This window comes from Protopterus annectens, chromosome 2.part0, assembly GCF_019279795.1.
Source record: "Protopterus annectens isolate FY-2018-M chromosome 2.part0, PAN1.0, whole genome shotgun sequence".
Lineage (NCBI taxonomy): Eukaryota > Metazoa > Chordata > Ceratodontiformes > Protopteridae > Protopterus > Protopterus annectens.
The window spans coordinates 1,752,787,335-1,752,805,144 of NC_056728.1; the positions used below are offsets into that span (position 1 = coordinate 1,752,787,335).

The 17,810-nt window shown below is 43.4% G+C and overlaps 1 protein-coding gene across 1 annotated transcript in view; it reads left to right on the top strand.

Annotated features, from left to right (window-relative positions):
* The window catches only part of UTP3 (UTP3 small subunit processome component), a 656,101-nt gene that overhangs the window by 514,957 nt on the left and 123,334 nt on the right, over positions 1–17,810 (top strand). The window contains exon 13 of the mRNA XM_044060443.1: positions 3,513–3,576. Within this exon, the coding sequence (XP_043916378.1) occupies positions 3,513–3,576 (64 nt within the window). The remainder of the gene's footprint in view (positions 1–3,512; positions 3,577–17,810) is intronic.

Genomic DNA, 17,810 nt, shown 5'->3' on the forward strand with positions numbered 1-17,810 from the left:
AAGTTCTGCCTTGCAAATGACCTTCGTGGGATCTCTTCAATGTCTGCACAGTGAGGTATTTGAAGGGGAAATAAGTCACCAGTCACACTTTTGAACTGTTGACAGTAGAACACCAAATATCATTGTTAGGCGTACAAAGTCTAAGGCTGAAAGTTTTTATGCTTCTGTTTTTGCTGCTGTCAAGTGACCACACAATATACTGGTTCCATGACAGAAGGATAAAGCCATAACTGCTCTTCAAATGACTCGTGACTGACACTGGAGGAGCTGAATCAGAATTAGGAATGAAAACCTTGTACCATCTTGCCTGTCCTGAGGGAAGGGGTTGTACACATCTTATGACAAGAATGTCCCCTGTGGATTAGACTTTGACTGTGGAAAACAGGTCAATGAGTGTGCATCCCCCTACCATGAAAGAAGAGCAGGTACAGTATCTTCAGAGTTTGTGTTGTACTCTCTTCCAGACATCCATCTCTTAAGTTGCTACTAAATATCTAGTTCATGTGTGGCATAACTATATACTGTCACTGTACTGGTAGGCCCCTTCTTCCTTTGTGTTATGGCAACCATCTTGTTAACTTTAGAATGCACATTGACTGTATGGGGATATGGGTTGCTGCCACATCACCAAGGCAGGTGAAAATGTTACTTTGAAAAGAAGATTGTTTGGTAGAGTTTTCTGAAATTTTCTCTCTGTCTGTATGTACTTTGACTGTCTTAGAGGTGAGGCATCCACGCAAACTCTTGATTAACACCTAATGAGGTATGACAGTCTTTGCTCTTGTTATAATTCTTTTGTTTTCTGTTACAGCTGAATTTCATCATACCTTCACCAAACAAGAACCCGATTTAGAATTTTATGGAGTCTACATCTATGTAAAAATGAAATTTAGCAGATGTATATCACATACCTTTGTGTGTCTGTTTATATTTTTATTTATTTATTCTTTGTTGATCGAGTTATTCCCACTAAGCTAGTAGTCTCTTTACAGAGGAGACCCAATGTAGTATTTATACAACTAAGGGAAATTCGTCCAGGGCATCAGGGAACCTCCCCTATTTTTTTTTCGATAGATGCTGTGGGATCTTCTGTTTAACATCTCATCCAAAGGATGACACTCAGGAGTGCAGCACCACCCCCCCTCCCCATATGCTGCAGTTCATTGTCAATCAGTCTACCTGCTGTGGGAAAAGAACCCACAGCCTTCTGCACCAAAAGTGAGTGTTCTGCCTTTTGTGCCCTGACTCTGCTATTTATTCCGAAGTACCCTTAAAACTGCATTTTGTTGTTGTTGAGGGTTGGGCTGATTAAGGTTTTAGACTCCAAACCTTAGTTACTATTAATTTTATTTTTGGAAAAACGGTTGGACTTGAGGAGTGAAAAGCTTCTTATAGGGGAGACTAGTGGAGAATAGTTCCACAGCACAAACCTAGGGAGATTTTTATGTATTTTTCAGTAGGTTACTAACATGAGAAGCATGTTTTTGGAGTTGGGAGGAAACTGGCTTCCCATTAGAAAGCATTGTTCTTAATATAGGTCTTTGTTTTTTAATATTAAGCATTATTTGAAAGTGCAGCAGTGTGAGTTTACTTTCTGTGTTGTAAGGGAAAGGGTTTATTTGGCGCAGTAACATTTATGCTATTGTAAATGTACATGTAAGATGCTGTAACAAAATGAAAGTGACACTTAATTGCATTCTGCCTGTCTGTATAACTTTGAGTACCTCATCCATGAATATGCATAATATGGGTCTAGTTCATATAATTGAAGGTTCAACTCCATGAATTTCCATTTGTCGAGCTGACAAGAGCGAAGGTTCAGTTAACCAAACATTCACATCAGCGAATTACTGCAACATGGAATGGAATTAGTTGACAAACATTGCGACCATCACACACAGCGCAGTATGTCAAACCCACCAAGGTGGGGGGGGGGGCTGCACCACCCCACCCCCACTTATATATACCAATTCCGAGATTGCACTATAGTGGAGAAAAGGGAAAATGTTAGCCAAGTAATTCTATTCCCTGTTATAGTAATTTGCTGATGTGAACATTTGCTTGAGTGAATGCTTGCTCTTGTTGGCTTGACGAATGGAGGTTTGCGGAGTTGAACCTTCGATTATATGAAATAGGCTGCATAATGTATGTGTCCCAGATTTCCTTCTTTGAAGGCTGAGGTATTATTTATTTTTTGTATGTGTGTAGGATTTCTTGTCAAACATCCTTGAGTTTATAAGTACAATGATTAATGAGTAGGGGGAACATTAAACTGCCCAGCAATTTGATGCAACGTTCACAGTCTTGTGGTTACTGAACCTGTATTTTGGTCTCCCTGTTGAAATGTAGGCATTAAAATACTGAGTGCTGATATGGGAAAAAAAAGGTGCCAAAATTACAGAAGAAGAAGAGCGAATCTCAAAGATTGCTGTTCTCATTTAAACCTTTTTTTTTTTTTTTTTTTTTTTTTGTAGGGAGCAGGCTCCCCTGCATCCACTGATGTGAGGGGCAAAGCCCCCACATTTCCCCAAACATATATAGACCACCTCCAAGACTGCCATACTTTGGAGGAAAGGGAATATGTAGAGAAATGGCCATCTTGGGCTTAGCTTTTATGCAAGTCCATTTTTGCAGCCATTCAGTGTCTGTGTTTCGGGATTCACTCTAGCGGGTCTCAACATTTCAAATGGTTACCGTATTTTGTGGTAAAGTGTGTGCTGAAATCTTGGACATGAGGGTTAGTTTACCATGTCAGTATGCATCAGTATTCTGTTATGGGGTCACAAGTCTTAGTAATGACTGAAAAAAGCAAGAGCACAGGTTCTTGGAACAGCAGTTAGGTTTTTCTTTACTCCTGCTTGAGTTACTACCTGTGTAAAAGTGTGGGAAGATCAATGACACACACAGGCTTTAACATACAGTTACTACTGCTTTTTCAAATTAAGAGGAGCATGTTAAAGTGGTTTGGACAACTTAATAATGTCCCCTGTGTGAAGCATAACTGACTTTGTGGAGACCCCAGGGCAGACCCAGGACAGTTTAAAGAATTTAACATTTCATCTGATCTAGGAGTCTGTGGCTAGTGCTAGGGCACTTTTGCTTTCCCTGGCTAGTCTGCTGCCTTCAGCAAAGCTGAAGGAAAGTTAGAGGGATGTGAACGTTTTTGTAAGTAATAGTGATTAAAAACAGTCTTAGAAAAACTGTAGACGCTTAAGACTTGCAATTGAGCAGAATTTAAAGTAACTTTATGTATTTGTGGCAAAATGTCTATGTGCCATAGTTATTTCCTTCTGTTTGTGTTAGGTTTGTACTCAGACATGCAAACATTTACAGCATTTTTGATTGGAAAACATGAACATGGGTAGTCAGTTACACCCAGTATGTTGCATGAGATTATTACCTTTACATTTACAATTATCAAAAAGTAAAGCTTGAAAGTAATCAAAAACAGGTCTGTTTATCTTCATGTATTTAATGTGAAATTAACTATGTGCTGCCAACCTCTGTTTCAGTGATGAAAAGGAAGCTGAAGAAGAAGAGGTGGATCCAGATGCCAAAAGAGCCATCACATATCAGGTATTGTCCTGGGCAAGCTGTCACATAGCACTGCTTACAGAGTAACTGTGTGGAGAATGTTAACAGTGTTTCATATGCTGAACTACATAAAGATTGTCATAGCAAAATAGTTAACATGCTGTGAGAATACTTCCACAAGGATACCTGTCTGTGCATATGCTGCTACATGGTGGTTACTGTTAAGCTGTGAAATCTGGAAGTGTCATAATTTGCTGTGTGTACACTATTATATGGCTGCCTAGCTCTATACACAAAATAGCAAACACAAAATAGAGTAGTTGAACGAGATGTTCACTGCAAGGGTTATTGTTGCAGTAAGATTTTTTTTCCATTGGAATTGGCCACAGGTAGATGTCCGATGTTCGGAGCTTTACAGGCTTCCCCAGCATGGAACTAGAGTACTGCTGTAGTCCAGGATGTCCTACAACACGCAATGGAAAAAGAAAGTAGGATCACAGCACTTTCAGTTCTTTTTGTGTTAGAAGAAACATGACTATCCGTGCATCCAATCACATGACCCTTCCAGGCAACTTCTAGAAAATGTAAAGTACCACATATGGGAACATTTTCTCTAATTATTCAGATTAGATCGTATATAGTTGTGATTTTTTTTTTTTGTCAGATTTTTGTGGATTGTTTCCAAGTTTCATGATGTCTCTGGAAAATCTTGCTAACAAGTGTGTCTGTAAAAGACAGATTTCACTTAAGGGCTACCAATTACAGTGCTATTTAAGCTCTTCTCTGTAATGTTTAGTGGAAAGATATTTAATTGATGGGCCTAATATTGGACGGCTATCTTCAAGCACAAAACATTAGTAGCATGAGGAGAAACCTGAAAGACTACAATAGTGGGGGAACCAGCATGCAGAGAGTAAGAGACCATAATGACCCTGCCAATCATGCTGCAGTCTGAGGGTTGCCAAATCCACCTTTAGTCCAGTAAAGTCTACTATGTCCCTGCGTATCCTGAACCTTTATTTGTTTATTAACATTTGATTACTGGGAAAGTCTGAGTAGAAGTCCATTTTCAGAGGAGGCCCTGTGAGAAAAGTTCCAAATTATTACAAAACATTTAAGAACAGTAATTTTACAGTCTTTAAAAATAAAACAAAAACATCAGCATTTTAAATAATTGTAACACATTAGACATGATATAAAAACGTTGGTTAAGATAATACAAGTTGTGTAGCAAGCATTTAATATTTATAGAATTTTAGACAGTTTGTAGAGAAATTAAAGGTAAGTTAGTGTAATACAAACAGAAATTGCAATATGAAGTGAGGGAAAAACAGGCTTATGGTATATTTAGAGAAAAAGTCAGGGAAAATAATTTGAAGGAAGTAAGTGAAGATGGGAGAGTAAGGAGGTATAAGGAATGAAGAGGTACTTGTTCACATTTAGGAATATAGTTTATCCTGGTTTTGAGCAAGAACAGAGACAGATTTTAGCTAGAAAGTCCTTTTAGAGTGGTTTTGAAAGATGAGAAGAGGGGGTATTGACCTGATGGATACAGGTAATGAGTTCCAGGCCTTAGTAACCTTGTACAGACAATGCTCAGCAGATTTGATAGGTTTGCAGACAGACAGGAGTTTCTGGTCACTGGATTGCATTGACCAACTGGAAACATGGTTGTGTGTAATGGTTTTGAGTGCTGAACAGGCAGATGGATGCTGGATAAGTTTATAGGGGCTAAGGAGCTGTGTATATGTTAGTTGATGAGACAGTTCTAACCAATGTAGGCTTTTTAGTGCTGTACAGTGGTAGGTCCTGAAAGGGGCATTTGTTGCAAATTTAATAACTTTGTTATACCATTGTTCAAGTTTTACATTTTGTGAAGCCTGAAGTTAGTAAGGATGGGAGCACCATAAAGAAGAGTGGGGAGGAGATAAATAGTGGCAAGTGTCATTTCACTTGTGTTGATGATGACGTTTTTGGCTATGTAAAGCATCCCTAGTTTTTGATGATTTTTCTTATGCAATTTTGTATATGCAGGTCGAATGTAATGTTATCATCCACTATCACCCCTAAAAATTTGCTATGAAAACTGACTTTGATGGTTATATTATCAGGAGAGAGGGCTTTAAATTTTGTTTTTTCATGAGAGAGGGATTTGGGGAAAAAATAGGTTTGATCTTTTCTGGGTTGAGCATGAGTTGAGTTTTGAAGCCGCATTTCAGTGGCTGCAAAAGCTTCCTGAGTACTTTTTTGAAGGTGAGCCATATTGTCAGATGTACAAATAAGAGTGGAATCATCTGAGTGTTGTATTAGGGTGGTCTGTTGTGTGGATGTATAGAGGCTGTGGGTGAAAATGTTTAAAAGGAGGGGACCAGGGATAGAGCCTTATGGTACACAGGTGGTGACTGGGAGGTAAGGCGAAAGTGTGGAATGCACTTTTACTGACTGATACCTATTGGATAGGTAACTTTTGAACCACAGAAGGGTGGGCTGAGAGCGACCTAGTGAGGAGACTTGAAGTAGAAGTTTTCCGTGATAAACTGTGTTGAATTCTTTAGACAAGTCTAGAAATAAGGAAAAAAATAGTTTGCTGTTATCTCTAGCTTTATTGACAGTATCTGTGTAGGTTAGAAGGGCACTTCTAACTTCTGCTACTACTCAGGGAATGACAGAAGCCTTGTTGTGTAAGGGATAGGAGTACTTCCTGCAGGAGATAGTCTGTCAATTGTTTTTGAAAACAATTTTCAAGTATTTTGGTGAGGGGAGATAAAATTGCTATAGGCCTAAGGGTTTATTAATATCTGTTGAATGTCCTCTTTTGTGCAGAGGGATAATCTGTGACTTTTTCCAGATAGAGGGAATGTGGGATTCTTTGATTGACCTATTTATAAGGATTGCGACAGGCTAGGCTAGGCTGCTGTTTTTAGGTACTCTCTTGGAAGCTCATCTGCTGAAGAAGAGCACGATTTAAGTTTGAGTAGTGTTTTATAAGATGTGGGCACAGGTTGGAAGGTGAAGGTGGATGTGATGATTTGTGGCCATTGAGCAGGGTTGGGATTAGATGTTTAGCAATCCGTGGTTAGAGATGCTATTGTATTGCCGTTTTGAGTGGTGAGCTCTCAGTAGAGTGGTTTGGGTTGAATCCCTCCTTTAGAAACTGGGCAGAGGGACTTCATTTCATATAGTCAGACATCTAAGGAAGTGATTGAGACTTCCAGCCTGGTGAGATTTTCCAGCACCCACAACAGAAGTTCATCCTTCACAGATTTTTGTTGCATTGTCAGATGGTCCCCCCCCCACCAAGATATATATCCTTTTTATGCAGGGTCTCCTTCCCAAGAGGAGGCGAGTCTAAACTATGCCAATGTCTGTCTGTTTGGCCTCTGCTGTATTTATTTAAAGTTTACCAAGGAGTTGTGTGTTTGCTTGTTGTAGAATTAGCCCCATGGTGGTGCAGTCTTTGACAGTGTGTCTGCTCCCCCCAGTAGAGAGGAAGAAAGACCCACTCTCCCTCCCCAACTTCCCGGTTTCTGAATTGGATGAGAAGGAGCTGGCAGATGTCCTCATCTTCAGGTTGTGACACAGCCAGGTATTGAGGAGACAATTGTATCAGTCTGTACTCTGGAAGTTTCATTTGGGATGAGGAGGTGTCAGCAGACTTCTCATATACACTTTGTTAGGGATACCTTGTACCTCTCATCCCTCAGCTTTTGCATACTAGCTAAAACGTTTGATACCCCATAGTGTCTTTTTAGGAAGAGTTCAGTTGATGAACATAATGATTTAGGAAGTTGCATTTAGGATAACATCAAGGTAGCACTGCTGAAGGGCAGAAGTCTAAACAAAATCTCTGAACGTGAGACTTTCATGACCCTTGAAGGCATCGGTATTTAATTACTGAAGCTTGGTTACACTGTAGTAATAACACTCCTCTTTTCCAGAGTACAATTCCTATCATACATTCACATCCACTGGCAACCTCTTATTTATTTGTTACCTGATTATCTCTTGTCAGATTCCACTTACCATAAATCTGGAATTGGCTGAAGTCCTAGTAACAAACAATAGTTATAACCAATAATGTTAAGTTGTCAATCTCGCCTTCATTCTTGCTTGATGGGTTCGGAGCCGATCCCTCGGCTCCGACTCGGCACTTGCTAAGCTCGAGAGTCACTTTTACCAGCTCGAGGCAGCCCCATATCCCATGATGCAAGGCGGTAAGTACCCAGATCTCGTTTGCTGCTTCGCTTATGAGGTCCTCCTTTTACCAGCTCCTGGTAAGTGATTCACTACTTTAATATTTTAGCCCCTTTTTGCTAAAAACCACTTAATTTTTAGTTTTAAGTTAATTCTATAGATTTTCTGACAGAAAATTCCCTGTCTCTACTAATTGTTTAGTCAAACTTTACCCATCCCATCCCCCCCTGTTAGGGTGTGTGTGTGTGTTTTTTCTAGTAATACCTTTTGGTATTTTATTTAATTTAATTCTTTGACTGGTGTGTGTGTGTGTTGTGAAACACCATGTCAAAGGAGAGGGTCTCAGGTTTTAAGAAGTGTGACTCGTGCTGTCAGAAGATGTCTCTGACAGACGGTCACACTTCTTGCCTGTATTGCCTGGGGCCTCTTCACCTGCAGGACTCCTGTGCTATTTGTCATTCCTTCAGCCAGAGAGTCCTGCAGGAAAGACGAAACAAGCTGATACTTAGGGGCCTTCTTAAGCCGGAGGGCTCTCCGGCTAAGTCGGCTCCATCTAAATCAGCCAAATCTTCCAAGGCCCAGGCTTCTGTATCTAAGCCTGCGGCCTCGGCTCCGACTCGATCTGAGTCGAGATCGGCTCTGTCTGGAGCCGATTCTGGCTTATCTAAGCCTTCGGCACCGATGGCTATCGGTGCCGATTCTGCATCGACCACTTCGGTGTCGGCTCCGATCGGTTCCGACCACCATGTGGCACAGGCATCGGTGTCGGCACCGATCGGCTCCGACACCGTTACTTTTGTGGCTGTATCGGCTCCGGCTGGAGCCGATGCATCGAGGCTTCCTGTCGGCTCCGATAAGTCTTCGGCTCCGACAGGATCTATAGTATCGGTTCCGATGGCTCATTCCAGGAAGAGGTCGAGGTCTCCTTCCTTGGAGCCGATACTTTCGGCTCGGCTTCATCTCTCCTTCGAACGGAGCCATCGGAGCCGATCTTCAAGGTCATCCAGACTTTCAGACCATGACCTAGAGAGTGGTCAGCAGATTACTTAAGTCACAGGTACTGGCCCAAATGTTACATAGTCCGTCTCAACAGGCGACTGTTGGTCCACACCCGTTACAGTTCCTCCTTCAACTCTACCCCAGAGCTTGGAGTTGGAGTCTTCGGAATGGTTACTGCTACGGCTGGAGGACAGATACCCCTTCTGTTCTTTCAGCCTCTACTCTTATCTCCTCTTGAGACCTTCCTTAGAGGGATTGGTGGTCGGGCTTCCATGGTCTCCTCCGAGGGGTGAGTGGCATCGGACCCTTGTCGAACCCGCTCTTCCCCTTGGAGCCTCGGCCTTGGTGAGCTCGGCTCCGACATCTGCCTCGGAGACTTCCCTTCGGTGGTCCCTGGAGTTCCTAGTTCTTGAACGGGTTCTCTCGTACCTGCCTGGGAGGGGGGCATTCGAGGTGATGAAGAGTATGCTGGCCACTGGTTTCAGTCAGCAGTCTGTTCCGCTAGCGCGTCCCTCTATAGTGCCTGTTGACATCTCTGCCACTTGTCCTGCTATAGGAGCCAGAGATCCTCCGCCTCAGGTTTCCCCATTGGGAATTTCCCCTCTTCCGAGGATTCCCTGATGTTTGGAGATCCTCCTAGGAAGAGGACTTGTAAGAGGAAACATGTAGACTCCCCGAGTCTGTCACGGATACTGACTTTGATGAGTCAGAGGGATCCCCTAGATCCCCTCTGAGGATGTCTCCTTCTCAGACATCCTAGAACTCCTTAAACAGAGGGAAAGTGGCCCACCAACAATCCCTCTGAGGATGAGTCAGTATACCTAGAGGCGTTTGGATCTCGGCCCTCCACCTCCTGGGTGTCTCCGCCTTCGACCCCTTATGCAGGTTATTGCCCGAAGGCGTGGGCAGCTCCTGACTCTGTAGAGCCAGTCCCTAGGAGGCCTTCAAAATTTATCACTGCCGGGTGACAAGCAATTCCTCACTAAGGGTGTCCCGCTGATGCCATGGTGGTGGCTGCGGCCACCAAGAAGGAACTTGCAGATCCTTCCGTGCCCGTCCATCCTCCTAATAAGGACTCTAGGACCATGGATAGGTGCAGTGGCGGATGTTTTCCTCAGCGACCTTTGCTATGCGTTCGCTGAATTACCTATGTCACTTCACCAGACTCCAGAGGGATATCCTTAAGGAGCTGGGTGAAGTAGTACAGGATCCTACAGCTGCAGGAGCTCAAGAAAAGATTGCTTCAGCTAGGAACCCTTAATTCCATTGCAAACTCCTCCATGCGGCTAATATCATATGCTGCTGATGGAGCGAGTAGAGCATGAGTACAGGTGTGGCTCTTAGGCGCCAAGCTTGGATCCGGCTATGTGATTTTGCAGATCCCTTCAAGGCGTCCTTCACAAATTCTCCCTTTGATGGGTCAGCTTTGTTTGGCCCTCAGGTGAAGGAAACTTTGACCAGGTGCGAACAGGACGGCAAGACTCTTTCTGCTGTAGGAGTCCGTTTTCCACCCCTTCTAGACCTTATCCCAAAGGACAGAAAGGTGGAAAATGTGGTTCCAGAAATCCCAAGGAGTCACGCGGATTCACGTGGTCAGTTTACCCCTAGAGGCAGAGGGGTAACAACAACAGACGCCGCTCTAGAGGCAGAGGGGTCCAAAACCAGGAAACAGAGCCTCTCTCTGACAAGCCCTTTCAGCATCCCTGAGATGTTGCCCGGCTGTCCCTCCTTGGAGGCAGTCGGAAGTTTACCACTGTACCCAGAAGCCTGGCATTCCCCCACTCAAGACAGTTGGGTACAGTCGATCATACCCAAGGGTTACATAATTCCTTTCGAGGAAGTCCTTTCCCTCAAATTCCCTTTCAGATGTACCACCCGGTCTAAGGGAAATTGCAGAGTTAGAAGTCTCAAAACTACTGCAAAAGAGCCATTCAGCCAGTTACAACAGACCATTCAGAGCCCGGAATCTACTCAAGGTTCTTTTGGTCCCCAAAAGACGGGAGACTGGAGACCAATATTGGATCTCAGCAGACTCAACAAGTCTGTGAGGAAGACAAGATTCGAATGGTCACTCTTCAGTCAATTCTGCCCTTCTTACAGAAGGACAACTGGATGTGCTCAATAGATCTTCAGGATGCGTGCTATCACATCAAAATTCACAGACGCTCCAGGAGATTTCTCCGCTGGCTGGGGTCCAGTCATTTCCAGTTCAGAGCCCTGCCCTTTGGTCTCACTACAGCCCCAGAGTGTTCACCAAATGCATGGCAGTGGTCACGGCTCACCTGAGGCGTCAAGGATTCCAGGTGTTTCCGTATCTCGACGACTGGCTCCTGTCAGCCACCACCAGGCATCAGCTTATACAAGCCAGGGATTACACAATAAATCTTTGTTCTCATTTGGGCATCTCGATCAACTCCGAAAAGTCATCCTTATCGCCCTGCCAGTCTATTACCTTCATAGGCGCATACTTAATCACTGTTAGGATGTCAGCTACCCGTACAGATCAAAGAGTTTCAGACATTCAGAGTCATGTCAGGATCATTCTGGCCAACAAGAAAGTACAGGCCAGAATGGTTCTAAAGGTATTAGGTCTCATGGCTGCGGCCATTACTCTTCTTCCCTGGCTCGATTCTACATGCGCCTTCTTCAGTGGATGCTGTTCACACAATGGTCATACCAACAACTTCCTATCGTCACCAGATTCTGGTGACACAGACTTGCAAAGAGCATCTTGCTTGGTGGATCACATCTCCTCAGGTTCACCAAGGCAGGTACTTTGTACCCCATCCCGATAGCCACTGTTACCACGGATGCCTCCCTGATCGGGTGGGGGTCATTATCAGGGTAGGATGGTTCATGGGGCGTGGCAGCCGTTCGAGTACCATCTGCACATAAATGTCCTGGAGATGAGAGCAGTGCTTTTAACGTTGCAAGCCCTCAACGACTTTCTTCCGTAGGGACAATTGCAGTCCACACAGACAACATGTCTGTAGTTTGGTATATCAACAAACAGGGCGGAACCAAGTCCTACCCTTTGTGTCGAAGCGCTCAGACTATGGCAATGGGCGATCTCCTCTCATCGGTTTCTGGTAGCAACGCATATCCCTGGGAAAACCAACATTGTAGTGGACAGATTGAGCAGAGCTATTCTCATGCCTCACGAGTGGTCTCTCAAGCAATCTATAGCGGAAGAGATTTTTCTGGAATGGGGTGCGTCCATGTTGCGATCTTTTGCTACTCCCCAAAACAGCAAATGTCCAGATTTCTTCTGCCTCTTCCCTCTATCAGGCCATCCCCAGAGACGCTCTGACCCAGGATTGGCCCCAGGGACTTCTTTATGCCTTCCTCCATTTCCTCTAATCCCTCAGGTTATCCAGAAAGCTACCGCTTTGAGAGCCAAATTGATTCTCATTGCCCCTTACTGGCCTCGACAAGTTTGGTTCCGTTCCTCCATCATCACCTTTTGGTGCAGCCGTGGCATCTGGACCCAGTGCCAGATCTTCTGATTCACCAATCGGGTCAGCTGCACCGGTCAATCCCTTCTCTCAACCTCACAGCATGGTTGCTCCACTTCCTTCCTTAGCCAGGCTTCCTTTGATCTCTAACCCAGTTAGAGACATCATAGTAGCTTCTAAAATCCTCTACCAGGAGGATTTATACAAGCAAATGGAAACATTTCTCTTATTGGGCTAAGGCCAAGAATATTGATCCTTTCACTGCCCCTGTTCAGGCAGTCCTGGACTTCTTAGCAGAGATTTTTCATGCAGGCTCCTCTTCTTCTACAGTCAGAGTTCAATTGGCTGCTATTTCCAATTTTCATGTCGGGATAGCAGACCATAATATTATGTCCCATAGGCTCTGCAGGGCCTTCTTGAAAGGAATTTTCCTACTAAAGCCTCCAATCAGGAATCCTCCTCCTCAGTGGGATCTAAATTTAGTGCTGACATCCTTGATTCTTCCCCCCTTCGAGCCAGCTGTTTCTTGTTCCCTGAAATATCTTTCTTGGAAAACTTTATTCCTAGTGGCTATTACATCGGCCAGGAGGGTGTCTGAACTTCATGCTCTTCGGTTCGACCCCCTATTTGGTTTTTCACAAAGACAGAGTATCTTTGAGAACTAACCCAACTTTTTGCCTAAGGTCGCTTCAAAGAACAATTTGAATCAATCCATTGATCTCCTGTATTTTTCCTAACTATTCAGATAGAGCTGAACAAAAGCTACATTATCTTGATGTCCACCGTCAACTTGGATATTGTTTGGACAGAACAAAAAAATTTAGAAAATCTGATCAACTTTTTGTTTCCTATGCGGATAATAAAAGGCCTTCCTGTTTCTAAAGTGACCTTGTCCAGATGGCTTTCTTCGGTCATCTCTGAAATTTATCTGCTCAGGGGAAAACAGCTGTGCTCAAAACCTAAAGCACATTCAACCAGGAGCTTAGCTACTTCTACAGCTTTTCAAGCTAGACTTCCTTTAGACACTATTTGTGCAGCGGCCACTTGGGCCACTCCTCACACTTTTGTTTCCCATTACAAATTGGACTTGGCCTCCAGGGACAGAGCCAGTTTTGGCTCTACAGTCCTCAAGAGTTTGTTCCATTGAGCCACCCAGGATAGAGGTGCTAGGACGCGGTCCCATCAAGCAAGAATGAAGGCGAGATTGACAACTTAACATTAAGAAGTTATGTACCTACCATAGCGTTCCATGTTAGTTGTCTTCTCTGCCTTCTTTCTTGCGACCCTCCCTCCTTCCCCTGGCCTGGACAGACCTTGTTATAAGAAACTGTTATGCTGAAGACCATTCAGACCTGGTCCTTCTTCCATCTGTAAGTTTTCTTTCTTCCTTTGGGAAGTATTTTATGCTTGGTGCTATTGCCCTTTGTCATCAAACGAGATCTGGGTACTTACCGCCTTGCATCATGGGATATGGGGCTGCCTCGAGCTGGTAAAAGTGACTCTCGAGCTTAGCAAGTGCCGAGTCGGAGCCGAGGGATCGGCTCCGAACCCATCAAGCAAGAAAGAAGGCGAGAGAAGACAACTAACGTGGAACATTATGGTAGGTACATAACTTCTTAATATGACCCCATTCAGAGCATAGAGAATACTTTAATCAGTTAGAAAAGATAACCTTCAAACCAAATACATTTTTATGGGTGCCCTAATTATCCACACTTAAATTAGCAAATGTATAGTACCAGCAAAAGATATGCACAAAAATGTGTGTCTGTATAAATGCCCATACCCTTTACCAAACTGATCACCAACTCACTACAGGTGTCAGTCATCTAGGTCTTGCCTTCACAGGCACCCCATAAGTTGCACCACCCTATTTATTCTCCCTTCCCTAGTCAATGTTGACTGTCTTTGATCTTCTCTCTGCAAACCCATTTACTATATAATAACTCCTTTACATTCAGGCATTATTCCAAAACCAGTTAATTGCTATTTACAGATCTTATTGATAATCAAAGATTGTATAGATGTTCTTTGTGTTTCACTGCTGCAGTCATCACATTTGGGTTATCCCTGCCAAGGTAGCCCTCGGCCGGCCCGAATACCAGAGACTTAGTATTTCTGAGTCGGTTGCTGTCACTTAAGGGCTGACATCAGGTCATCAATACTAACTTTAGACAATGCGATCTAAATAAGCTCGAAACCTGCTACAACAAAATCGCCAAATTCACCACAGGGGCTTACTACCATATTCACCACTGTCGCTCACTAGCAGAACTGGGCTGGCTAGAACTCCCTCACCTCCTTCAATGGTACCAACTCACACTCACCCACAAACCTAATAAACCAACCACTAAAAGTCACATCCCTCCAGAATCTACTCCAACCCTACATAACCACGAGACCACTAAGATCCAGCCACAAAAACCTCCTACAGGTCACAAGAGCCATTAACTCTGCTGGAGAAGCATTATTCTCCTGTACTATAGCCAAATTCTGGAACTCCCTCCCAACCTCAATAGCCGCTGTAACTTCTTGCACCCACTTTAAATCCTTACTAAAATCACTCTTCAAAACTTGCCAGATATGCCCTTGCAACCCCCCCCCCCCCTTCTAATACCATCCAGTCACCCCACCCACTACCTCTCTCAGCCCCTATCAACAACCTACTCTTAGCAAGCTTGGCTACTCATGTTCCCAGCTACCTACCACATAATACTAACTTCTTGTAGCAACAACTGCTAATGGCTGTTATGTACCTCAAAAACAGTTTGTATCAATTGTTCACTGATGAATCTCAACTACATTTTAACCATGTTTAATATATGTCACCATATTTTAAAATTGTACTATGCTCTACAGCTGTTTTGCATCTGTTTTCTTCTTGTCTTGCGTCCTTAACTGGACTAATGTCTATATTTAAATGCTATGTTTTTTTAACTGTATAATGCAAATAATACTTAATGTGGAGCTTTTCTCCCCGGGCCTCCACTGAAAACGGGCCTGTGTCCAGTCAGACTCTCCGGGTTAACAAATGTAAATAAATAATAATAAAGTAAGGCAGCCGACGCCATTACATCAGTCTTTCTTGCCGTGGAGCCCAAAGCAGAAGCAGTTTGCACGAGTGCTGGTCAGCCGCTACCTGAGTTTTCATCTACCAAATTGAAGGTGAAGTCTTCTAAAGTGAAGTACCCCGTTGGGAATCCTATTTTTCTTGTACTAACCGATGTCAGAAAAAGTTAATAATTGTCTTGCCTGTGGAAAGCAAATACCACACCGAGACTTCCACTCTTACTGCGTCACTTCTTTAGACCCAGAACATGATGTCCCCTGTTGTTGCCTCTGTGCTTTGTTCAACTCCAGAACTATCCATCGTGGGGCCCTTATTGTAGCCAAATATTTTCACTTACAGTCCCTGAATTCCGATATATCTTTGGTAAGCCATCCGACAGCAGATCTTCCGAAAAAACATAAAGATAGAGGCAGACCGCACAGGTCCAAACCTACTGATAACGCTTCCGTTAAGCTAGTTGTCAATTCTCCGGTATTCAGGCGCTTTCACAGCCCCTGATGCCCGTTTCTGTTGATTCGCAGGCCGCTACCGAGACAGTTTTGGAGTCCGGTATGCTGCAAAACTCTTCTTTGACTAAGGAGTCTGCGGTCGTCTTTACCTTGCATGGGTCCGGAGCCGCTGAGCAGGAACCAGCTTCCGAGGAAGTCCTTTGCACTACCGAATCTCGACACAAACCGTCTTCTTCCGCGACTAATGTTCTTTCAAAAACGACCGAGTTTCTTAGGCCCAGGGTACAAACCACACCCAAGAAACTGGCGACCCACTCTCAGGCACCTGTTACCTTGCCTCAGTCTCAAATGCTTAAAATGGCAGAAGACCTTATCATGCAGATCAGGAGAAGCCAAGCTACCCTCTCCAAAAGGAAGAGATCTGTCCCCTGTAGTTCTGTCTGAACAAGCGTCAGATGAATCTGATGCATCTGAATATGAAGACATGCAACCCCTCTCCACTTATGAGGATTCTGATGCAGAGGTTTCCATTCCTTCAGCCTCGCCCCCAGAGGATTTTTCCTTTGGGAAAACCCTGCATACCTTAAGGGAGCATTTCCAATGGGAGAGTCAGGACTACCCTCAGTCTAAAAAGAGACTCGGGGAATACCTAGATCATCCCCAACACAGACCCTTGGCCATCCCCCCAGTCCTGGATGTTTTCCTGGAATCCAGCTCGACTCCTGACACCCTCCCTCCTGCACCTAGAAAACCAGACAGGTGCTATACAGTCCCTGACTCGCACAAATTTTAAGGGAAACACCTACCCGAAGCCTTCTTTGGACAATAGGCATGTCACTCAATCAAACTGGCCCAGTAGCGGGAATGTTAAAGTTACAGGAAGTGAATGACCCAATCAAGTTAGTGAGGATACAGCCCCTTTGGAATTAAGGAGATCGGAAAAGGTGAAGAGCTGGAACCAGTATGTGGCCCAGGGTGGGCAGAGCAGGAATGAAGAGAGATTCAACCAACTGGGAGTGAGGCCAAAAACCAACTACATGAAGAAGTCATTACATTACAATTAAATGTTGGAATTCCTTCTGAATTGGTGCGAAGTATAAAGACTGTCAATATTATTTCTAATAGCCACCATGATTTTAATATATTCAATTTTTCTAACAAATCTATTTAATTGATACATACTGATGTTCTTGACTTGCATTTTTACTCATAAGGCGGGCCAATTTACTAGTGCATCTAATACAATAGGTTGTAGTCTGACGAGTTGTTTTAACCCTCCTATGAACAGTAATGTGCAAATGTTCGAAAAGATTTGTGACTATGAAATTAGGCAAGCTCTGAGTCAACCAAATAAGAATAGACCATATAGTTATTTATTTTTTTTTGTTTTACATTTGTTTAGTGGGAAAGTCCGACTGGACACATGTCCTTTTTCAGTGGAGGCCCGGGGAGAAAAGCTCCACATTGAACATACAGTAATGCACTTTAATAGCACTGTACATTGGCAAGACATTAACGCACTATCTTAGACACAGTTTGAACAGCAGCTATAGTTAAAAGCTAACTAATGGATTAACAAGAGTAGATAACTCATGATGGATTTTAAGCAACAAAAGATTGAACAGTAAGTAGAGAGAGAATGCAGCATTATACAGTTCTGTGTACATAGAGAGACCAATACTACATTATGTTTATGGGTATAGTTTGCCAAGGATTTGAAACATCTAATGTAGTATGATGTCAGCTGCGTTGAGGCACAGTGTTGTGTTATGTTGAAGGCAAGAGGTGTAGATTAGTTTAGTCAGTACGTGAGGCAAAGGTGGTAGCCATATTAGTAGCATAGTCAGAGGGAAAGATTAAGGAAAGATTAGTCTGGGGTATAGCATGGCACAGCCATTTATTAAGTGGGTTTTTAGTGTTTTAAACTGGGCTAGTGATGTGACTGATGTAATATTGTCTGGAAGTATATTCCAGATTTTTCCTAAGTAATTTGAGAAAAGGGGATCTCCTTTCTGAATTTTGGTTATATTAATTTTTGTATGGTGTTTATTAGCGAAGTGCAGGATTCTTTTAGTAGTATGAGGTTGAAGTAATGTTTGTAGGGCAGGT